The sequence below is a fragment of the Recurvomyces mirabilis genome (assembly GCF_035927965.1).
Source record: "Recurvomyces mirabilis strain CCFEE 5264 chromosome Unknown scaffold_8, whole genome shotgun sequence".
NCBI lineage: Eukaryota > Fungi > Ascomycota > Dothideomycetes > Mycosphaerellales > Teratosphaeriaceae > Recurvomyces > Recurvomyces mirabilis.
Window position 1 is genome coordinate 342,048 of NW_027041942.1, and position 20,273 is coordinate 362,320.

The 20,273-nt window shown below is 53.2% G+C and overlaps 8 protein-coding genes across 8 annotated transcripts; 3 read left to right on the top strand and 5 right to left on the bottom strand.

Moving 5' to 3' along the window:
* Positions 1-184: 184 nt before the first annotated feature.
* On the bottom strand, positions 185-4,227 carry LTS14_003753 (uncharacterized protein; the record flags this gene model as incomplete). The annotated part of the gene is made up of 2 exons (XM_064836456.1): positions 185-876; positions 939-4,227. The coding sequence occupies 2 exons, from the start codon at positions 4,225-4,227 to the stop codon at positions 185-187; spliced, it is 3,981 nt and encodes a 1,326-aa protein (XP_064695847.1).
* A 338-nt stretch (positions 4,228-4,565) lies between these two features.
* RPS11B (40S ribosomal protein S11-B) lies at positions 4,566-5,273 on the top strand (the record flags this gene model as incomplete). The annotated part of the gene is made up of 3 exons (XM_064836457.1): positions 4,566-4,743; positions 4,858-5,096; positions 5,205-5,273. 3 exons carry the CDS (start codon positions 4,566-4,568, stop codon positions 5,271-5,273), a joined length of 486 nt encoding a protein of 161 aa, XP_064695848.1.
* Positions 5,274-5,781: 508 nt separating this feature from the next.
* Positions 5,782-9,627, bottom strand: LTS14_003755 (uncharacterized protein; the record flags this gene model as incomplete). Its single annotated transcript, XM_064836458.1, has 1 exon — positions 5,782-9,627. The coding sequence occupies one exon, from the start codon at positions 9,625-9,627 to the stop codon at positions 5,782-5,784; it is 3,846 nt and encodes a 1,281-aa protein (XP_064695849.1).
* Positions 9,628-10,801: 1,174 nt separating this feature from the next.
* LTS14_003756 (uncharacterized protein) lies at positions 10,802-11,149 on the bottom strand (the record flags this gene model as incomplete). The annotated part of the gene is made up of 1 exon (XM_064836459.1): positions 10,802-11,149. One exon carries the CDS (start codon positions 11,147-11,149, stop codon positions 10,802-10,804), a length of 348 nt encoding a protein of 115 aa, XP_064695850.1.
* A 1,794-nt stretch (positions 11,150-12,943) lies between these two features.
* LTS14_003757 (uncharacterized protein) lies at positions 12,944-15,310 on the top strand (the record flags this gene model as incomplete). The annotated part of the gene is made up of 1 exon (XM_064836460.1): positions 12,944-15,310. The coding sequence occupies one exon, from the start codon at positions 12,944-12,946 to the stop codon at positions 15,308-15,310; it is 2,367 nt and encodes a 788-aa protein (XP_064695851.1).
* Positions 15,311-15,419: 109 nt separating this feature from the next.
* On the bottom strand, positions 15,420-17,035 carry LTS14_003758 (uncharacterized protein; the record flags this gene model as incomplete). Its single annotated transcript, XM_064836461.1, has 2 exons — positions 15,420-16,928; positions 16,979-17,035. The coding sequence occupies 2 exons, from the start codon at positions 17,033-17,035 to the stop codon at positions 15,420-15,422; spliced, it is 1,566 nt and encodes a 521-aa protein (XP_064695852.1).
* Positions 17,036-17,652: 617 nt separating this feature from the next.
* On the top strand, positions 17,653-18,918 carry LTS14_003759 (uncharacterized protein; the record flags this gene model as incomplete). Its single annotated transcript, XM_064836462.1, is given in 2 exon segments — positions 17,653-18,307; positions 18,323-18,918. 2 exon segments carry the CDS (start codon positions 17,653-17,655, stop codon positions 18,916-18,918), a joined length of 1,251 nt encoding a protein of 416 aa, XP_064695853.1.
* Positions 18,919-19,350: 432 nt separating this feature from the next.
* Positions 19,351-19,836, bottom strand: LTS14_003760 (uncharacterized protein; the record flags this gene model as incomplete). Its single annotated transcript, XM_064836463.1, has 2 exons — positions 19,351-19,548; positions 19,603-19,836. The coding sequence occupies 2 exons, from the start codon at positions 19,834-19,836 to the stop codon at positions 19,351-19,353; spliced, it is 432 nt and encodes a 143-aa protein (XP_064695854.1).
* Between the last annotated feature and the right edge of the window lie 437 nt (positions 19,837-20,273).

Sequence of the window (20,273 nt, forward strand, 5' to 3'; positions counted from 1 at the left end):
TCACCGACGTGCAAGAGAAGGTTGCGAGTCCTTGTCGTCAGCGCATCTAACAGCACATGCACGTCGCTTGTGAAGCAGCGTTCATCACTTCAACCACAACCCGAAACGAAGGGACCATCAAGCGCGAAGATTATGTTCAAAACAGTTATCATAACTCATTGCACACCCACTACCACAACACCATTCACTTCCTAAACCCCTTCCCACCCCCAGCACCTAACCTCCCCCTCAACTCCCTCACCGCATCCGCCCACCCCTCACCCACATCCTCAACCCCAACACTCTCACCAACAAACTTCGTCATCTTACCCTCATTCCATTCCTCCCCATACACCACCCTAACATCCACCCCCGTCCCCAGAACCAGCCGCAAATCAGCCTCCTGCCCGACACTCGCCGCCAGCTCGAAAGCCACTCGAACTTTTGTCCTGATCGCCGGGAAAAGGAGGTCAGACTCCATCGCCAGCTTCTCATCGCTCACGATGCGAGAAGAGGTGAGGGTAACGATATTCAGTCTCTCCTCCGCCTGGACAACCGCTTGCGCAGTCGTCCAACCCTGGCTCACAAACCCCAGGAGTTCTGCTACTCGAGTCTCGCATTGCGGTAGTGCTTGTAGGCTCGCTCGCAGGAATTGGAGGAAGAAACGTTGGGTGGTATCTAGGTCCTTAACCTGGCCATGGCGGTCTTGAGCCACGTATGATAGGCTGATGGGAGCGTTCGGGCGTGCTGTAGTGGTTGATTGGGTGGGGACGAGGAAGGCGGCCGGGTGGAAGAAGAGTTGGAGGGAGGAGCGGTAGGTCATTGTTACTGTTGGTGGGGAGGAAGAGGCGGAGGTGATTTTCCAGCCGTGGGTCGTTTCGAGGTTGGTGATTGAGTCTGTTGGTTTTCTGTGTTAGCGATGTATAGAGAGAAAAGATATTCGATGGGTTGGGATCTACCTTTCAGTGCTGAGATCTCGCCATGTGAGACACCACGGCATGATTCCCTCACTCGTTCAGCTTCTTGTATCGCGGCCAAGAACTCCGTCTTGCTATCCTGCAGATCTGTCGCGACAGACTCCTGCTCTTGACCTTCTTTTTGCAACATAGCCAGAATCTCTCTCTTCTCCTCCAGCTCAGCATCGACTTCAAGCAGCCTTGCCCTTGCGGCCTCGAGTTCCATCTTCCCTTCTTCAGAAGTCGCAGAAAGAGCCTGCTCCAGCCTCTCAGCCTCGAGCTCCATACTCTCCTTTTGCTCGACTAAGCCAGGCAGAACAGCGTCAAGGACGGTCTCACTCTCAGTCAGAACCTCATCGTCCCTTAGCAAACCCTCACCGATACCACTCAGACCCTTCACAAGATCGCCTAGCAGCTGGCTGCGCCACTGATACCACATCTCCTTACTCCTCAACCTGGCCTGGGTCTTCATGTCCCTCATCTTGACATCGAGTATTGCTCTCCGGCTGGGCTCAGCATTCATCCAAGCCTGTATCAATGGCGGCGTGTCCTCGTAAGTTTCCGCCTCGAGCGTCTTGATCACTTTCTTGCCGGAGTCAATATAGTGCTTCAGCTCGTGGCAAGCATGTTGGTACATATCGTGCTCAGGCTGCGTGCAAGCGGCGGAGATTAGAGCAGTCTCCATGGTAAGGTTGGACTCGGCAGGCTCGTTCTCGTCCATGTCGTTCGATCTACGCAGCTTCGAAGGCGTGGGAGCAATAGTCATGCGTCTCTTGGTCGCTGTAATGTCCATAAACCGGATGCCTGCTTGCTCCAGGAAGTCACCGAGATGCACATGCTCGATTATTTCATCATGTGGTTGGGTAGCCAATATGTCATCACGAACTTGCGTCGCAGGAGACTTTCTCGCCGAAGCAAGTCGTGGTCGAGGTGTGATAGCCTTGACCGGACTCGCCTGCTTCGACACAGGCTGTTTCTTCGGCGTGAGAGCCTTCAAAGTCTCCTTTCGAGGCGTAGACATAAGTCTGATGGAACTTGCCAGTGTATTTCTAGCCTCCTGCGACTCGGTCTGTCTTGGTACTTCGGGTGTCGAAGCTTGCTTGGCAGGTGTGCTACGCAAGACCTTCTCCACTGATGGCGAAGGCTGCATTGGCAGCAGTTGTGCATCGAGTTGCAGTTGGAAGACTCGAGACTGGCTTGGTGGCGTCCTTGGAGTAGTGCGAGCTGATGGCATCTTTGCGATTGGTCCTTGTAAGGGCACCTGCTCGACGCGAGTCTCCTGTATCGGAGGGTCCTCCACAACACTTTCTTGCAGGGGTGTCTCTTCCACTGGCTCCTCTTCAGCCGACAACTCTGGATAAGCCACTTCCTCCCCTGCAGGAGAATCATGTCTGTCTTCCTCAGCCAGCGGCGCAAATTGCGCAGCCGCATCATTCTCTGGCTCTCGAGTTTCGTCAAACACAGCACCCATCCACGACACCATGCCCGGCGAAATCGTCCTACGGCGCTTAGCAGCTTGGGCAGATTTCTCGGCAGAAGAAAGAGGTTTCTCAGCCGACAAATGAACCTGCTTCTGGAAGATAGGGGTCAGCAGTTTCTTGGGTCCAGAGTCCGGCGCATCCTTGTATCGTTCTTGGTCCTTGGGCGAGAGATTCTTGGCTGGAGACATGGGTTTCTTGGGCGTGGTTGGCGACGCTTGATTTGCTGCAGCAGCTCTTTGCGCAGTTTTGAAACCGCCAAGCACAGTCGTCAGTTCCATGGTCAGCTCCTCGTTCTCATCGAAGCTTGAGGCAGTGTTCTCGGCGCGTTGAGCGGCTTTGATGCCACCAACGGCTACAGTAAAGTCCATTGTTGCTTCTTCCTGCTCGGACTGCACTCCAGAAGATCGTCGTCTAGCTGCCGCTGTTGCTGCTGCTGACCTTCTTCGCTGCGGCTTGAAAGGTGATGAGTTAGGTTCCTTGATTCCACCGATCGCCACAGTCAAATCCATCGTATCATCGCCCATTGATGAGCGTGCTGCGGAGGACCGTCTGCTGCGTTTGAGAACAGTAGCGGGAGCATTTTCGCCAGGTGATCCAGCTTCGGTCGTAGACCGTCGTCTTTTCTGTCCAGCAGTCGCGTAGATCTTACCAACAGCTTGCGTCATGTCCATAGTCCCATCATCCATGGGCGAACTTTCTCGAGCAGCATGCGCCTGGGCTTGCTTCAAGATACCTCCCACTGCCCGTGTAACATCCATACTCATATCCGCCGTATCCTCTTCTTCGATCGTGGCCGGCCTTGTAACGACTCCAGATACTATCTGTGCCTTGAAAGCAGGCGAGAAAGGATTGACATTCTCTTGATCCAGACTGGCGGAGAGAACAGGTTCAGCAGCCTGACGTTGTGCCCATGGCTTGAAGGCATTCGTCACTTCCTCGCTTGCAAGCTCCATAGACACTGTACCTTCTCCATATTCGTCGTACTCGATACCACGAGTTCCAGCCATTTCCGACGCTTCCTTCAACCTTCGAGTCAAGCTGGAACTTGTGCTCGATCCACTCTCAGATGAACGAATCGTCTCTTCGCCTTCGTCCAAACTCATAGCTGTGCCTGTCGCGTCCTCGAGATCGTCTTCCTCACCTTCTTCTTCTTCCTCCTCATCCTCCTCTTCACTGCCAGAAACGTCACTACTCCCACTCATACCACTCGAATACATATCCTCGGGATTAATCATCTCCGCTGGCGAGATCCCCGCACTACTTCGATGTGTCTGCTTCCTATGCAAATCACGCTGCGGAGCGGGTGATGCAGGCAGAGTCTTCGGCTCATCCTCCTGCTCCGGTGGTGTGGAAGGCGGTTCTCCATCCTCAACAGCACGTGCAGGCCTTTTGACTGGCGAGCTGCCACTGCCAGCACGAGTGATGTTCGAAGCGCGTCGCGTCTGATCTGAGGAATCCGTCGATGTCGTCTGGTCGCGCATGAACTCAATCACATCCCATGTATGCAATGTCGCCTCGGGGGCGAAAGAGACGCGTCGGTTGGCGAGAGTCTGGCGACGCGCCGCTTGTCTTGCTTTCTTCTCTGCTTCGCTCGAGATGATCGCCTTGCTCGCTGGGACGAAGGCGGACTTTCGCCTGTTGCGCGCATCGTGCTTTGCGCTTTCGGATGGGGTTTCGACGCTATCGCCTGGTCCAATACTCTTGCTTCGACCTTTGCGATTGAGCTTCTTGGCCGGTGAGGAGCCTTTGCGCGCGAGTGGATCGCTGGATGTGAAAGGCGCGACGTTTTCCTTATCATCGACGGCCGCCATATTGTCGTGGTTCGATAGTCGTGTATAAAAAGAATGCCTGCAGAAGAGAACGTGAGCTCTCGTCGTCTAGCGGGAAAGCACGAGGTAAACAAGCCCACAACAAGCGGTTTCTGTTCCGCTTGTGCTCAAACGCCACACTGTGGCTAATAATAATGCACCTGCACCCACTGCCAAGACACAAATTCGCTCAAGGAACTTTGACCATCACTGACAGCAACAGAGCAAAGCCCGCGAAGTTCGATCTCGTGCGCAAATCTACGAACGTCGACAACCACCACCCTCACCACCACCCTCACCACCACCCTCACCACCACCTACACCCTTTTCCCACCGCAAACATGGCGACGGAACTGGCAGTGCAGAGCGAGCGCGCCTACCAAAAGCAACCCCACGTCTTCCTCCACTCAAAGGCCCTCAAGAAATCCACCAAGAAGGGCAAGGGCGGCAGGAGATACTACAAGGACGTCGGTCTAGGATTCAGGACACCCAAGACTGCCATCACCGGCAACTATATCGGTACGAAATAGCCTGCAACAAACCCAGCACGAAGGCGCAGGGAGTCGAAGATGCGGCAAAAGATTGGGCAAACGGTAAAAGGAAAACAAATACTAACATGATATGACATGACAGACAAGAAATGCCCCTTCACCGGCCTCGTCTCCATCCGCGGCCGCATCCTCACCGGCACCGTCGTCTCCACCAAGATGCACCGCACCCTCGTCATCCGCCGCGAGTACCTCCACTTCATCCCAAAGTACGCGCGTTACGAGAAGCGACACAAGAACCTCTCCGCCCACGTCAGCCCGGCGTTCCGTGTCGAGGAAGGGGATAGAGTGACGGTGGGACAGTGTCGGCCGTTGAGCAAGACGGTATGTTTACACCATAACAATCATGTGCATGAGGGAGGGAAACGGGTTTGCGATGAGGCCGATGTGTTGAGAGAGAGATGAATTGTGCTAACGATGTTATGCTGGCAGGTCCGCTTCAACGTCCTCCGTGTCCTGCCCAAGACCGGCAAGTCGGTCAAGGGTTTCGAGAAGTTCTAGGCGCGTCAAGACAAAATGTGTGCGCGCGGAATTTCGGGCGATTGAATCACGGCAAAGTACCGCATGAGCAAAGATGGGCTACCAAGTCGCGAAGGCATTCGTCATGGGCGTTCGATTGAGACATCGGCGGGTAGAGCTACTGGAAGCTAGCCAAATCTTGCGCGCAGAAACGTAGCATGGCTCAATATGGAAAGGATCGAAACATCACATACTCGCACTCTTGTTCAGGACCTCGTCTTTTTAGTCTGGGTCGTGAGGCTGCCTTGTAGTGATTTCGAGGCGCCGGCGAGAATAGAGTGGATCAACGCATCGTACGCAACCTGGATTGTCTCGAGTACTGACATTCCACCAATGGCTGTAAGCTAATGCTCGTCGTGCATGCACGAGTCGGCACTTGCACAGCGCCGCCAGATCTCAGCTTAATGCCTCGACCTCTCCCTCCCTCCTTTATTGCCCCTCTTAAAGCATGAAAAGTCTAGAGCTACCACGACGTCCTCCGCCGACCATCCTATGATCGTAAAGCATGTCTCCTCCCCCGAATCCGCATCCCAGCCCTCCTCTCCTCAGGCGAGCTCGGCACAGATTCCGAAGCAAGTGGACTCGAAAGCTCATCCTGCTCATCTTGGCCTTCTTCGAACTCCGACGCGTCCTCATCTTCCTCTTGAACCCCGTCAGTCATGTTGATGTTATCAGCCATGCCCTCCTCTGGTTCGTTCTCAGCCATGTAGTAGATAGCGAGACGGTCCTCAGGAGGCCTGCGATGGTCTTCGGATTGAGGTGTCGGCGAAGCAGGGCGCTGAGTTGCAACCTCCGGCTCAACACCCATGACAGATTTCCTCGACGGCTTGCGACCAGCATTCGGTCGTGCACCGCCTCTCTTGCCCTGCCCAGAAGGTGAGGCATTACTTTCAGCACCTGCTTTCCTCGCCTTCGCACTCCTCACGTCCGTAGCCTTCGTCGCTCTAACCTGGCCCTTCTTATTCACCGTCTCAGCCACATCATACAGATCCTTTTTAGTATTTCTGCCCCTGGCGTTCCCTTGACCACCGAGCTGCGAATCTGGGAACTTAGGACCGTAGTCGAAAAGTAGTTCCTTGCCAGCCTTGATATCTTTCTCGGCGAAGAGCGCGATGCGATGGACAGCGTTGACCAAAAAGATGCGTGGGTATAGATTCAGTGCAGCGTTACCTGAGTGTGCGTGATTGATGAAGCGGATGTCGTTGCCAAAGTACGTCGAGTCGATCTCCTGGCTTGCGTTGAGGACGAAAAGATAAGAAAGCTTCTGATGCTCGTACACTGCTCCACGACGCTCTGCCTCCTCTTTTGTGATGATCTCGCCTTTGTACTCACCAATAAAGTCATGGGCTTTGATGTTCTCGCCAGCGTAGAGGCCCAGACCGTGGATGCCGCTTACGCCAATGAGTGTCTGTTTCGGGACACCGCGCTGGATACTGGCGTTCTGGCATTTGCCCTTGCAAAAAGCGTTGTCGAGGCGATTGAGAGGGTCAAGGACCTCGTCCACACCGCACTCGCCACAAAGATCAGGATCGCATTCTCGACCAAGGTTGAAGCAGATACAGCGGTCGTCTTCAAAACATACTATATTTTGACCCTTTCGCTTGTTTCGATACTTGCAGATGCAGCCTTGGAATTTGCGCGAACAGTCTGCTGGTGAGCACGTGCAGATCTTCTCGCAGGGTATGTTGGATTCGAAGCAGGCGCAATTATTGTCCGAGCAGCTCGAGCCTGGATGATGACAGCCGTAGAAAGGCCCGCGTTCCTCGATTTTGTGTACGAAGGTCTCGGATCTCCAATACTGTAGAGATTTCTTTCCCGATACTACTGCTACATCCTGCTCGCTGCTGGTCGTACCCGGAGCTGATGGGAACGCGATGCGTTCGCGGTAGTTGACTTTCAGCGGGTGCACGATGTCAGTTTGGATGGCATGGTCGGCACCCTCGTCCGGATCTTCGCAGTCGTCGTCTTGTCGCTCCGTGATCTCGCCATGATGCGGACACTCGAGCCGAAAGCATATCCTGCACGTAAGCTCATCGAGACGATTCGCTGGATTGAGGGACTCCTCCTCAGGCTTGTTATCGAACAGGTGTCGTCTTGCAACGTGCCATAAGTCGAATTTTGTCATCCTACGAAAGTTCTCGCACAGTGTGGCCGCTTTTGCAAGTTGATCAATGGTCGAAGGCGGGAGTATAGACAAGACCATCGCAGTACGTTCGCCTTTCCGGGAGAACTCTTCCTGGCAGAACTCCTCTCGTCGCGCAAGCGCCTTCTTCGCATCTTCGTCATCTCCAATGCTGGGCTTGATCTCCAGCAGGAACCTAAGAACATCCGCCCACGTAATTGACAAGTCTTGCAAAGCATTTGCGACGTACTCGTCGAGCTTCTGAGCCTGCAAAAGTCGACGTAGCTTCTTCTCGCGGTCCCTGATATCCAGGGAGTACTGCTCTCCTAGACCTCCAGCTGTGCTGTAGTCGAACCCGTCGCCAAAGTAAGGCCAATGCTGCATGGTCGTGATATTTGGGGCAAGGAAGTTGTCCTTGATGGGGACAAAATGCGCATAGCCTGGCATGTCCGCCGGAAACGTGAAAGTTGTGGTCGGGCATGTCAGACTGATCTTCTGTGCTTTTGCCGGTCCAGATGCAGTTCTTTCAAACTGGAACCTTGCAAAACCACTACCATTCCTCGAGTTGTCCTTATCCATGGTGGCGAGCTTCATAGGCTGCATCTTGGTAAAGGCATATGGTACTGCTGGTCGATTTGACGTCTCCAGTCCTGTGTCGCCATTGCGACTGTTGGTCTGCAAAGACATCCGCGCTCGTCGGAGCTGTGCTCGATTGAAATACTCATTATCGCCACGCGACTCTTCCAAATAACCTCCCAGGACAACTTCTACCTGCTTGGAAAGACCTAGCGAGGCAATTGGAAGTGGCAAGCTCGTAGCAGGAGCTGCAGCTGCGCGCTCCATTTCATCTGTAATCTGCGCCTCTGCCTTGTTGGTGGCCGACCCAGTCGCATTGCTGCCTAGGTCTGACACAGTGTCAAGCGCATTTTGATCTGCAGTCTTGAGTCTGGTCTGTTTGGTGAGGTTTCTCTTCGTCCCTTGCTGCACATCTTCTGAAAGCTCACGGCGGACGGATTGGGTGGAGTCCTCACCATCCGAGTGCGCAGAGTCCACACGATCTTGCATAACCCGAGACTCGTATGCATTGTCCTTCTTCGTGCCTGGTGACTTTGCACGAACCATTACTGCGCTGGCTGGCCGGACCTTCGCGGCAGGAACATTCGACGAAGCCAATTTGCTTTTGTTCAGAACGGGGGCTTCCGCAGCTGATGGCTTGGTGGTTTGCTCCTTTGTGCTTTTATGCGCCTGCCTTGCAAACTGGGTCTCTCCCAGCCGCTCGTTGGCATTCTCCGTAGGCCCAAGCATGATCTCGGGATCCTTGGTGCGGTGAGACACCGAGAAAGGGCTTAGTGTACCGTTTCTGATCCGAGGAGATGCTGAAGCAGTCAGACCCTTGGATGAAAGTGACGACTTTGTAAGACTCTTTCGAACTTCTTCCACAATTGCCTCACGCCTTGATCTTTGGACCCTTTCAGTGGATTCATTAGCCCGGCCCTTCGACCCAGTGCCAGATTCATCGATCGCCAGATCATCGTCAACGGTCAAGTCAATGAACGCATCACGTCGCGGTGAGTCCATTGTCAGATCAATCTCTCCTGGTTGAGATCTTGGCGGGGAACTTGCCCGTAGCCTTTGAGCTGGAAGTGAGCTGCGCGATGAGAAGCGACTGTTACTATGACGAAGGTCCTGTTTACGCCGCTTCGACAATGTCACGCTCGAATCTAAGTTCTCCTCTCTATTGCGCTTCATACCTAGCCTCATCGACTGCTGGGAGCGATCAACTTTGATGCTCAGGGAAGAAGTGCCTCGAGCTCGGTCCAAGTCATACAGAGCATGGTGCTCATCTTCTCCCATGATTGTTCCGGGTTTCTTGGAGTTCTTCATGACAGCACGGCCATCGTCGCCTGGCTGGGCGACTCCAGTGTGGGCAGTGCGCTCTGTGGGTTCAGCCAGAGCTTGTACTCCAGACTTTGGCTTCCAGTCTTTAGACAGCTTCTCCGGGCTTGATGTCTGCAATTTCTCGAGCCCCATGGTAACGAGGCCAGTAGCGTTGCGACGCCCAGAAGGACTGAAAGAATGACGGGCCTTGGACTCAGGTGGTCTCGTCAGGAATCTGGCCCGGGGTTGCAGCGGCCCTCTGGCACCAGCTTTAAAGATGTGGGAAGAACTATCATCATCCGAGAGGCTGACCACCTCGTGGGCATTGAGTGACATCGCTGAGCTCGCCGACTTGATCACCAAAACGTTCAACTTCAAGTCGCGTCCAGTGAATCGCTGGCGTGACTTGTGTCCGTTTGCCGCAGTGGTCGTGTCCTCCTAGCCTGGATGCAAGCGTGTTAGACTTCTGTGTACGTTGCAGTACTTCGGCACTCTCGCGAAGCCGTAAGTTCATTAATACTAGAAGAAAGATGTCAGTCATGTGCATGTGTGTGGTTGGTCCTCACTGCAACAAGAGGTTTGCTCGCGCGAGACTCACTAGCGGGACCGGCCGCTCATTGAATGTGCCTACCCCTGTATTGTGTCATTCTTATTGTTCAGTCTCCAGAGTTGCGGTTGTCGCCATCACGGACGGAGTGATAGTTGGATGGCAAGATGCACGTGATGGTATGTAACAACGAGTAAACGCGATGGAGTGGTTTAAATATGAGCATGGTGGCGCTAATGCAGTGTGGTCAGAGCGGTTGCACTAGTCGCGTAACGCCACCAGGACGAGGAACATCATCTCGATAAGCACAGTATGGAGGTAATGCTCGCGGCGGAAATTGTGGGGGAAAACATTTCGTGATCTGTGTCACACCTTATACCGGACTGCAAGTCTTTCCATGAGATGGCGATAACTGAGTATACCAGCGACGCGGGCGGCGACATATCTCCAACATGCAACGTGCGGTCCGGTAGAAAGTCCCTTTCCTAGCATGTTATGTATGACGTGATCCGCTCGAGTGACCTCTCCAGCTCTCTGCAGCAGCAGAGTATCTGATGAGGCGGAGTGCCCGAAGGCCGTTTGAAGATACAACCACCAATACTACTCACAAGTGTTCGAGATACACCTGCGGCAGCACCGGGCAGAGGGATATTGTTGCGTAGTGCCCGAAGACCATGTGAAGATACAACTACCAGCATAACTCACAAATGTTCGAGATACACCTGCGGCAGCACCGGGCAGAGGGATATTGTTGCGTGGTACCCGAAGGCAGTGGAGAGATACAACCACCAGCACTACGCACTAGCATTCGAGATATACCAGCGGCAGCACCGGACAGAGGGGTATGTTATGGTCGGAGTGCCCGAAGGCCGTTTGGAGAAACCATCAGCACGTCGCCTCAGCATTCGAGATATACCGAAGGATGCACCGACTTGGGGAGTGTAGAAATTGAGGTGGAGGAAGTTATGTGAGTTTCATGGGCGAGCCGCAGTCGCTGGTGTAGTGAGCTGACTGTCGTTTGGCGGTTGTCGATGTGGCGAAAATTGGTTGCTTGGGCGGCTTGGTAGCGTACGGCCCACGGTGCAAGATGCGGAGGATCAGCTCCGTCTTGTCTATCGGCGTACCACGTTGAAGTGGCTTCTTGAACTCTGCGTCGTCTGCTTCTTGTTGCTGCTTGATATAGTCGGGATGATCGTGACGAAGAGCTGAAGGGGGATGTTGCCACTCTGGAAAGAGCATAAACGGATCGTCTTCAGTCTTGTCATCGAAAGGTGTAGTTGGGAGAGGAGCTTTGAAAGAGGTAGAAGCCATGGTGATGTGATAATTATTGTTGTTGATGTTGCTTGCCGTCTTGACGTCGGTAACTTGGATGAAGGAAAAATGAGATCGAAGGAATCGACACCAAGGATATTATTTGTGCGACGAGCAAACCTTGCAGTGTGAGTCGAGACGATAGTCCCGTGGTAAGCATCATTAGGAGACGTCTTGACCTACAGGTAAGCAGTATTGTAGCTAGTAATCAAAGCTCACAAGCAGATTGTTTTTACAGACGACCTGATTGGCTCAGAAATTCGACAGACCAGACGATCAATTGTCTTTATACAACAGTCGTATCGTATCGAGTCTAAAGAGGTGACATTTAGTGTACATCTCTGCGGTATGGAATCTGGCAATATAATGCCACGGCGGGAGCCAGTATTGTGTCGAATGCACACGGCGTGCGAGAACGAGACATCCCGCTGTGGAGTCGGGCTGCTAGCTGCCATGTCGCCCGTCAGTGCTGACCAAAATGTGAGTGGCATGTAAAGATGTCTGTTTACGGGTACGCACTGCCGACATCCTCACTGGATAATGTTAATACAAAGTGGTCGTGGTGGAAGCCGCTATTACAGTACAAGCATCGGTAGTTAGAAATGGCAGATATCTCTTTCAAGTGCCAACGAGTGTGAGCTAATATGTGGCTTGTCAGTGGTACGCGAGCAGTGCTTTGTGTAGGAGAAGCTTCCATGAATACTATACGACCATTATGCGATGCACACTCGCCGGACGTCAGCAGTGTTTCTAGAGTCGCTCGGATGACACGGCTCCTGGAAAAATGGGAGACTTGACAAGCAGGTCTGCTGGACAAGCCAGGATGAGCTGCATTGTAGGCAAGTATGGAAGTCATTCAGATCAGGAGGCACTTCATTGTGGGGAGTGTCTACCGGCGTAGTCTCTATGACGAGCAGTCTTAACCTATGGTAGTATCGTAGGAGTCCAGTCAGTATGGGAGATTCTGCGTAGTGTGCGACATGTGCCGACACACTAGGGACGACAGAGATTCGTTTTTGAGCCTCATAGAAAATGATGCGTTTCCTTCTCGGCAGCCAGAATCAACTGATAGCGGCTACCATGCATACCAAGGAAGGACAGCCGTGTATTCCTCTGGATCGTCTGATTTGCAGTGGCACCTCGAGGACTGGCCCTTTGTCCTTCAAGCTGTAGGATTTTCCACCCCACGGACATCTCCAGGCCGGGTCTGACTGTAGAAAATGTTGTAAACCTCTGAGCACACAAGATCCGACGCAATAGCGTTACGCATACTTAGATTTCATTCTTGCCTTGCTGCTCTCATGTCCTCGTGGTCACCCTCTTCGTTCACTCCAGCGGTTTGCCCAATCAAGAGTCTCCGCGTTGCCTTGGTAGGTTCAGGCCGAAAGCCGACCGCGTGTGCAAGCTAGCAATCAGTTTCGTACAATTACACCTTGGCAGTCCTGACATATGATAAGCCTTCTCGCTGGAACTGAGCCGCAGCAATGGCGCCGAGGTCAAGGACAGGATGGTGAGTGGGATCACGTTGCTTCGACGTCGCCTCCAAAGCAATAGAATACCGGCTAACCTTCCTTCACTCATCAGCTTGACCTGCCGTCAAAGGAAGGTATGTAGGTCATCTACACATGCCGGATGTATCTCATGATCTCAGCCGGCCAGGTCACTGGAGACTGACGTTCATGATCACAGCTCAAGTGTAGTGAAGAGAAGCCACGATGTCAACAATGCGCAAAGGCCAATCGAGAATGCGTCCCAAGCTCTGGCATCACGTTTCGGCATCAGCAGAACCCGTCCATGAATGCAGTGGACTTTGGTGAAGGCAGTCTGAAGAGCTTCTATGGCTATCGAGAGACATTCGACAGTGGGCTGAAGTGGGTGGACATACCGCAGAACTTGACGTTCGTGCATACCAATAATCCGTACGACGACGAAGATGCCGAGGAAGGTGCCCAGGTCGATGACTATCAACCTCATACCGCGGTCCAACAGCAGGCACCACAGCACGATGATGGTGCCACTTATGCCGAGTTCGCCAAAAGTCTGGCGATGCTTGCTAACAACGCGACCGAGTATCACGAAAACGTGCCAAGCTGGGACACAACTCAGGCGGCGACATATCCCAACTATGCCACGCAAGGCCTCGAGGCACTGAGTGCCGTCGCGAGCCGAGATCAGTACAACTACGCGCCGCCTCCAGCGATGATGACACGCGGCGAGCAAGCACCCTCTCACCAGTCTCCAGCCATTGGATCAAGCAGTCAGCAAGCTACTCCAGTCATGGGTCCACCACACAACAATTTGGAGTTCATCCTCAATCGCAATAGCGCAGACGCTACACCTGGCGAGACCAACCTCGACCCGCAACTGAATTCACCAACCCCGACTGGTGCCGGCCCTGGTCAGCCGCCACAACAACAGGACTTTTCGCAACATTCAACCAACCATGTACGTACTCCATCGTACAGCTCCACATTTGGCGGGCCTCGCTTACAGTCCAAAGGATCCAATCATCAACAGCCTCGACGAAATGGTATAGATGACCCAGAGCTCTCTTTCTTGCTACGAGATTTCGCCGAGCGTGCTGGCGTCTGGATGGACCTGTTCGATCTATGGCTGTTCTTCGCTATGCAGGTGCCAGTGTTGGCTGTGAGATGCCCACTGCTATTATATTCATGTGCTGCCTGCTCGGCGAAGAGTCTGGCAAGGGTGGACGGCAGGAAGCCGGTAATGGGAGGTCAGATCACGCCATCGCAAAGATGTCGAATGGAGTTTTGGCCACGAAGAGTACCCGATGCAGAAGGCTGGGTGCGAAAAGCCAGAGAGTACTACGACCAGGCTGTGTCATTGTTGCGGCAGGCGCTGGCCAGAGGAGTGGCTAAGCCAAGCGATTCAGCTCTATTTGACGATGCGGCGGACGAAGCTCCGCCCACTCCGAAGGATCCCTCCTTACCCACCACTGAATCCGATGAGCTCGTAGCTGCGACTGCTATACTGTGCGTGTATGAATTCCTCGATGCCTCTGGTCCTGAGTGGAGCCGGCATCTTGATGGAGCAAAGACATTATTTGACATAGCCAAAGATCGCATGGTCCCACTGACGCTTCCACCTTCGCCTGCATCATCACCCAGATCCATGCTACATCGGCTGAGTACGGCATCAAGCGCGAGCCGTCCTTCCATACCTCGCCGACTCAGCCAGGGACGAAGAGCAGTATTCTGGAACTTCGCCCGGCAAGATATGCTGGCTGCCTTCATAAACAACACGTCTACGCGACTGGACACTTTCGATACAGCTATGTGGCGAAATGCTGGTCTGAAGCTGAATGTCGAGGGTTCTGTCTGTCCTTCAAACCCGCAGCACGCCGACTATGCACCCGAGAATGCTATGTCTGACGATCTGATTGCCAACGCTCTGATCTGGCTACAGCAGAAGCTGGTCAACTTCATCGCAGCTGGCGATGACGTACCACGCGGGGTGTGTCCTCTTGGCCTAGGAGTTCGCCAGCAAGAGTTACTCGAGTACTGGGAAGGTCTGGACAAACAATTGCAAATCTGGTATCAAGGCCTGCCAGAGAACTTTGTGGCGACGGCCATTCGCCCAGCCGCGTACGATGCGAGTGGGAGCCTCACAGCGATCGAACAGCAATGGCATCCCAGACCCATGTGCGCGAGTACCATGCAAAGCTATCACTTCGCCCGCATCCAACTCCTGCACAATAAACCTCACGTCTCGACCGCCACACCCTTCACTTCAGGCTCGCCCAGCAGGCCAAAGTCCACCACGCCTGCACCCCTGCCAGGAACACCAGATGGATCGTCCCTAGCGGCAAGACACGCAAGCTACGCCAGCATCCTCCAACAATCACGTAACCATGCCAAGGAAATCGTCGCTATCGGTCTCGGTCGCACCGACGAAGGTGCCAGGATCCACTCGGTGCAACCGCTCTGGACGGCTGGGTTGGTGCTAGGTGGCGACATTAAGGTCGAGGAGGGTGGCGGGGTCGATACCGAGACGGAGATGTGGAGACGATGTATTCTTGCGCAGTTGAGAGCGATTGAGTACGATATTGGGTGGGCTAGTGAGTATCGGGTCAGGAATCTGCTCGAGTTGTGGGGCCTGCCTATGGATTGGGGTGTTGAGATGACTCAGGTAGTAGGCTGAGACGAGATCGCCGTGACGAAGGTATGTGACCAACGAAGTCACGAATCATTTATGCCATGACGTTCTATGAAAGGGGTATATCGCTGTATAAGCAAACAAAAGCATCTATTCATATCACGCTCTGCCAAGCTGGTACCCATGGCTTCTTCATGTCCAGCAGCTGTTCCTCATCGACCACCCGGGCCACTTCTTCGTCGACACGCGCCTTCTCGCGCAGTAAGATTTCCTTCTCTAGCTTACCCATCATTTCCAATTCTTTCAGCATGCCATCTAGTGGTGTAGTACAATGCTCAAGCAGTACATGAAGCGGTGACTCATGACCCTGGCTGTCTTGCGGGTATTGATCTGGTGCCGGTGGTAGAAGACTCATATCCCGCTGCAGTGCCCGCAGGCGCAAAGCTAGTGATGTGTGAGTTTTATGCCAGTCTGGCGGCAGGGCTGCGATGTAATGTCGCGTAGAATCGCCACCACTAGCCGATATCCACTCCTCGAATTTGGCGACGAGACTACTGTATCGACCTCCAGACTTCTCGGTCATAGTCGTAAGTTCGTGGTGTACTTTACTCAGGATTTGCAGGCTTTCTGCCAGTAACGCCGGATCATTGTGAGACCAGCGATCGAGTACCTGAAGACTGGCGATCCGCTTTTGTTCTTCCTCCTGAGCACGTATAGCTTCGTACTCTTTCCTCAGCTTAGCCTGCTTCCTGCCCAGTCTGCGCTTCGCACTTGCGTTGTACTCGTGGCTCGTCTGTAAAGCCGCCTGGTGCAGTAACGACAATTGCAGTAGTTCCGTCTGCTGCTTTAGCACGTCAAAGCTTGGCACTGCATCCTCGAACTCGATTGGAGCACTCGGGAGTTGTTTGCTCAACCTTGGAGTCGGCACAGGCGGTTTTGGTAAGGAAGACTTGGCGGGACTGTAGTGCTGTTGGTAAGTCGTAAAGTTTGGCCGTGAGGAAGGAGGGAAGAGTTGTGATTGGGGTCTTCCGCTTAGTCGGGAACTTGTGGAGGTTGATGGCGATGGTGGCGAGGTTATACTTGGTGGACGAGCTGTGGCCTTTGCGTCGATTGAGGTTGGTCGTGATCGTGTGGTAGATGTGCGTTTTTCGGCTGTCGTGGATCGTGCTGAGGGCTCCTTTGGTCGAATACTGGCCGTCCGTGAGAGACCTTTCGAGGGTGATTGTGGTAGTCTTGTTGAAGTCGTTCGACTGAGACCGGTACTTGTGGTTGTGGTGGACATTGCCGGAGCTGCACCGGTCAACGCGGCAAGAGCATCTGCCCTGGCATCTGTGGGTGCTGCTCGAGTGTGTGTCTGCACTGATGGTGCCCTCCCGAGTCCTCCATTGTAGACTGATGTTGGTCGGCCGAGCCTGGAGGTTGGCGGCGGCATTGCCTTCCTGTCCACCTCCTGAGCCATCCGCCTTTCACCTTCGCCATCTGAGTCTTCCTTCACACTACTACATGTGCTTGCTATCTCTGCTGTCTCATCATCCTCCTTGATCGTCTCCTTCTCGCCCGAGAACTTTCGGCTGAATTGTGGTAGTAAACTTCGTCTTTTCGACTGTTTCGAGGTTGTAGCAACATCGCTCTTGGTCGTAGGTAGCTGTAGGTTTGACGGAGCCTGCTTCGGTTCAGTAGATGTCGTGTTGCCTCATCTCATGAGTAGCATACTTCGATCATGGACATTGGCCGGCTCCGACGAGACGGCAGTCTACTCGTGCTGGCCATTCTTACCAACTACCTCCTCGACACTTCACAAGGAGTAAAGTCATGTTTTCTCATCACGATAGTGAAGGTCTATTCTCAGCAACAGCATGCCTCGGTGTGTATTGGCATTTCCCCAAACGGCAGTAGGGGTTCGCGAAATGTTTCAAAAGTCGCGTGCCATCCTTCCCTCTCCTTCTCCAATTGTATTCACACGGTCTATCATGTACACAAGTCCGCAATGCTCCTCCGAGACTAGCTAATTCGAGACTCCAAGAGGTCAACACTCTATACGCTTGTCACAATATGCTTGCGCAACACCTGCTCTCGTATTGATGCCCATAATCCATCAAGCAACGGAAAGAACTTGCTTTGACAATCCCAGAGCTACTCGCATCGATCAACTCTGCCCTTTCAAGCTTATGAAGGAAACCTGGCTAAGCTGCCATCATCCTGAAGTGTACGGTACTTCTTGTTCAAGCTGCAGTGACTGCATAAGGCAGTGTCCGCCCGAAACAGTAACTGCAATCCACTTGCTGCAAGGTACGAGCCAAAGTATCCATTGACCGATAAGGACTTCACCGATGCTTGATCTCCAACTTTACTCTAATCATCCAAACCTCAACTCACTCAGCCAAGCTATGCCATCCAGAATAATATCGAACTCCGCTGGGGTCAAAGTGGCTACTGACATCTTTACGGAACCCCATGCTGAGCGACCATCTGCAAGAGACATCAATGTCCAGCTCATGTACCTGAAGGACGACCCCTTGTACAAAACGGTGAAACCTGTACAAATCACCCCAAACTTTGCCGACCAAAATGACCGCACAAATGTCCGACTAGCGCCTGGCCAACAAGAAGTCTTGCACGATGTACGTGGTCGACACGGCGAACTTCTTGGCGATTTCTCCCTTGATGACCATGGCTTTACCTACATCAAATCGCCTACAGCCTTCAAAGACTGGTCATCCCAGCCTAATATTGCTCAGGACTATCTGCCAGAACTGGAGGCATTACTTGAGCGCGAGGTAGATGGCTGCGATGAGATCTTGTTCTATGATGCGCGGATACGACAGGAAGGCGACGAGGGTCTGCGTGTGGAGGGACTTAGCTACAATCCTTTCGCACGCCAAGTTCACACAGATAACACTGACAGGAGCGTCCTCGAGAAGATCCGAGACCTGATGGAGATGAAGACCGATTACCTGCTCAACGGCCGCGCACGCATCATCAACATCTGGCGACCTATCAAACATCCCGTCTACGACTGCGGCCTTGCTATTGCAGATGGTAGTAAGTTGCGTCCAGGGGATGTAATGGAATGTGATCGCCATCGGGCAGATTCTGGAGAGTACTGGGACACAATGGGAGTAGTGCAGTATCGACCCGGCTTCGAATGGTATTACTGCAGTGAACAGGACGAGGAAGACGTGATCCTATTCAAGAACTACGACAGTGCTACTGATGTCAAGGCACGCGTATGTCTTCACACCGCCTTCGACCTACCCGCGGAAGTCATCCCACCTGGCGCGCCGACAAGGGAGAGTATTGAGGTCCGTGCCCTTGTCTTCACTTACCCGGCTTCTGGTATGAGACCGCTGGGAGCGACACCACATCCGCTTGCCACGTCACTGCAACAAAGCCATTTGCAGAGGCTCGATGACGAGTATACTATCACGGATCGGCTTCGCACTGATATCGATGAGGGCAATGAGGTGAAGGACGCTGTATTGCTGTTGCGGCGGCAGGAAATCAAACGGCTGGAGCGCTTGAACAAAGCTGTGACAGGCGAGCGCAATGTTGCTGTTGAGCAGCTGAAGCTCAAGGACCAGGAGTGCCAAAATCTCCGCAAAGAGCTTGGTCATCTTCGACAACAAGCCCAAGGGCAATTCGAGACATCTTAGCCGCACAGCTTGGCCTGGCGTATGGTCGTAAGATGCTGCAGGCGCCATGAAATGTTCCACGATTGAAGGCATCTCCCCGAAGTATGTTGACGCTGCCTCCAAGTAATAGAACAAGTAGGGGCAACAGCGAAGCTGTGAATGGCCCGATCTATGATCCAGGCTCTTGTGCAAGATCTATCCACCAGTCTGGCCAAAGAATAGAGGTAAGTACGCCAATTGCTTGTCATACATGGACAGTGCTAACCCCCGTAGTGTCATCTTCTCAATCTGAACTATCACAATTGATCATATCGAAGCACATCTAGAGCAAAGGGGCATCCTGGGCATCAAGATCGACGGGTAGTCCCCGCGTTTCGTATAAATCAACCTGCCAGAAGCATGTCCACGAGTTTCATAACCATCATTCCGAAGACTGGATGAATGTCCGCGAATCTACCTAGAGCACAGAAGGCCGACTAGAGCGAGTCCCAGAAAGGCGGCAACCTGCGTAATGTCCTTGCCAGTGGAAATCTGGCCATACAGCCCACCACCGAATCCGATCACAGCCGTCAAAAGTCCCGCACGACGAGTCGGTCTGCGCCACAATAGTATCGCTGCTCCCAGGTCGAAGGCGCCCAGAAATTGCTTGAACTGTGTGTGTGTGGTCAGCACATTCTGTAACCGTATCCTGTTACGTCTTCTTACCGGTGCATAATTCATGCCTAGACCGCCGAATGCGACGTATGTGTTCTGCGTCATAGTTTCTATGTTGCTTGCGAGGTCTGGCGTGAGACGATCAGTGAAATGTGCTTGGCCTGCGACTGTGTACAGGCCAGCGATCAGGAGACTAATGGCATCACCGAGATGACTGAGTCGAGAGGCCATGAGATGGCATTTGTGAGGAAGTAGGATGTTGCGCAGATGACTCTCGTCACGCATGATGGTTGTTATATCTAAATAGTGGTTGTGTATAATCTCCCCGAACCATCATACTCGCTTACATGATTTAACACCAACTCGTTGCGGAAAGGTAATTCTAGCCGAGAAGGATCTCAAGACAGCAAGAATGCATTAGGGCAATCCATCTCCATGAAGGCTCACCAACAAGCATCTCCCTCTCATATTGTTGAATCGTCTACCAGTCGGGACCGTTACAATAGGATCCTCTCGGAACGCACGCGACATGGAAGACTTGCCTTTCGTCGAGGCTGCGATACACCGGCCGCGGACGTCCAGGAAGCCCAACACGATTGGGATTGGAGAAGAGGAATTTCACCTCCATTCGGACCTGTTGGATGAAGTGTTCGTGTCCGACTTGCTCGGTATGGCACCGACGAACTGATCAGGAAGTATGGGCTGGTCAGGATTGACAGGCA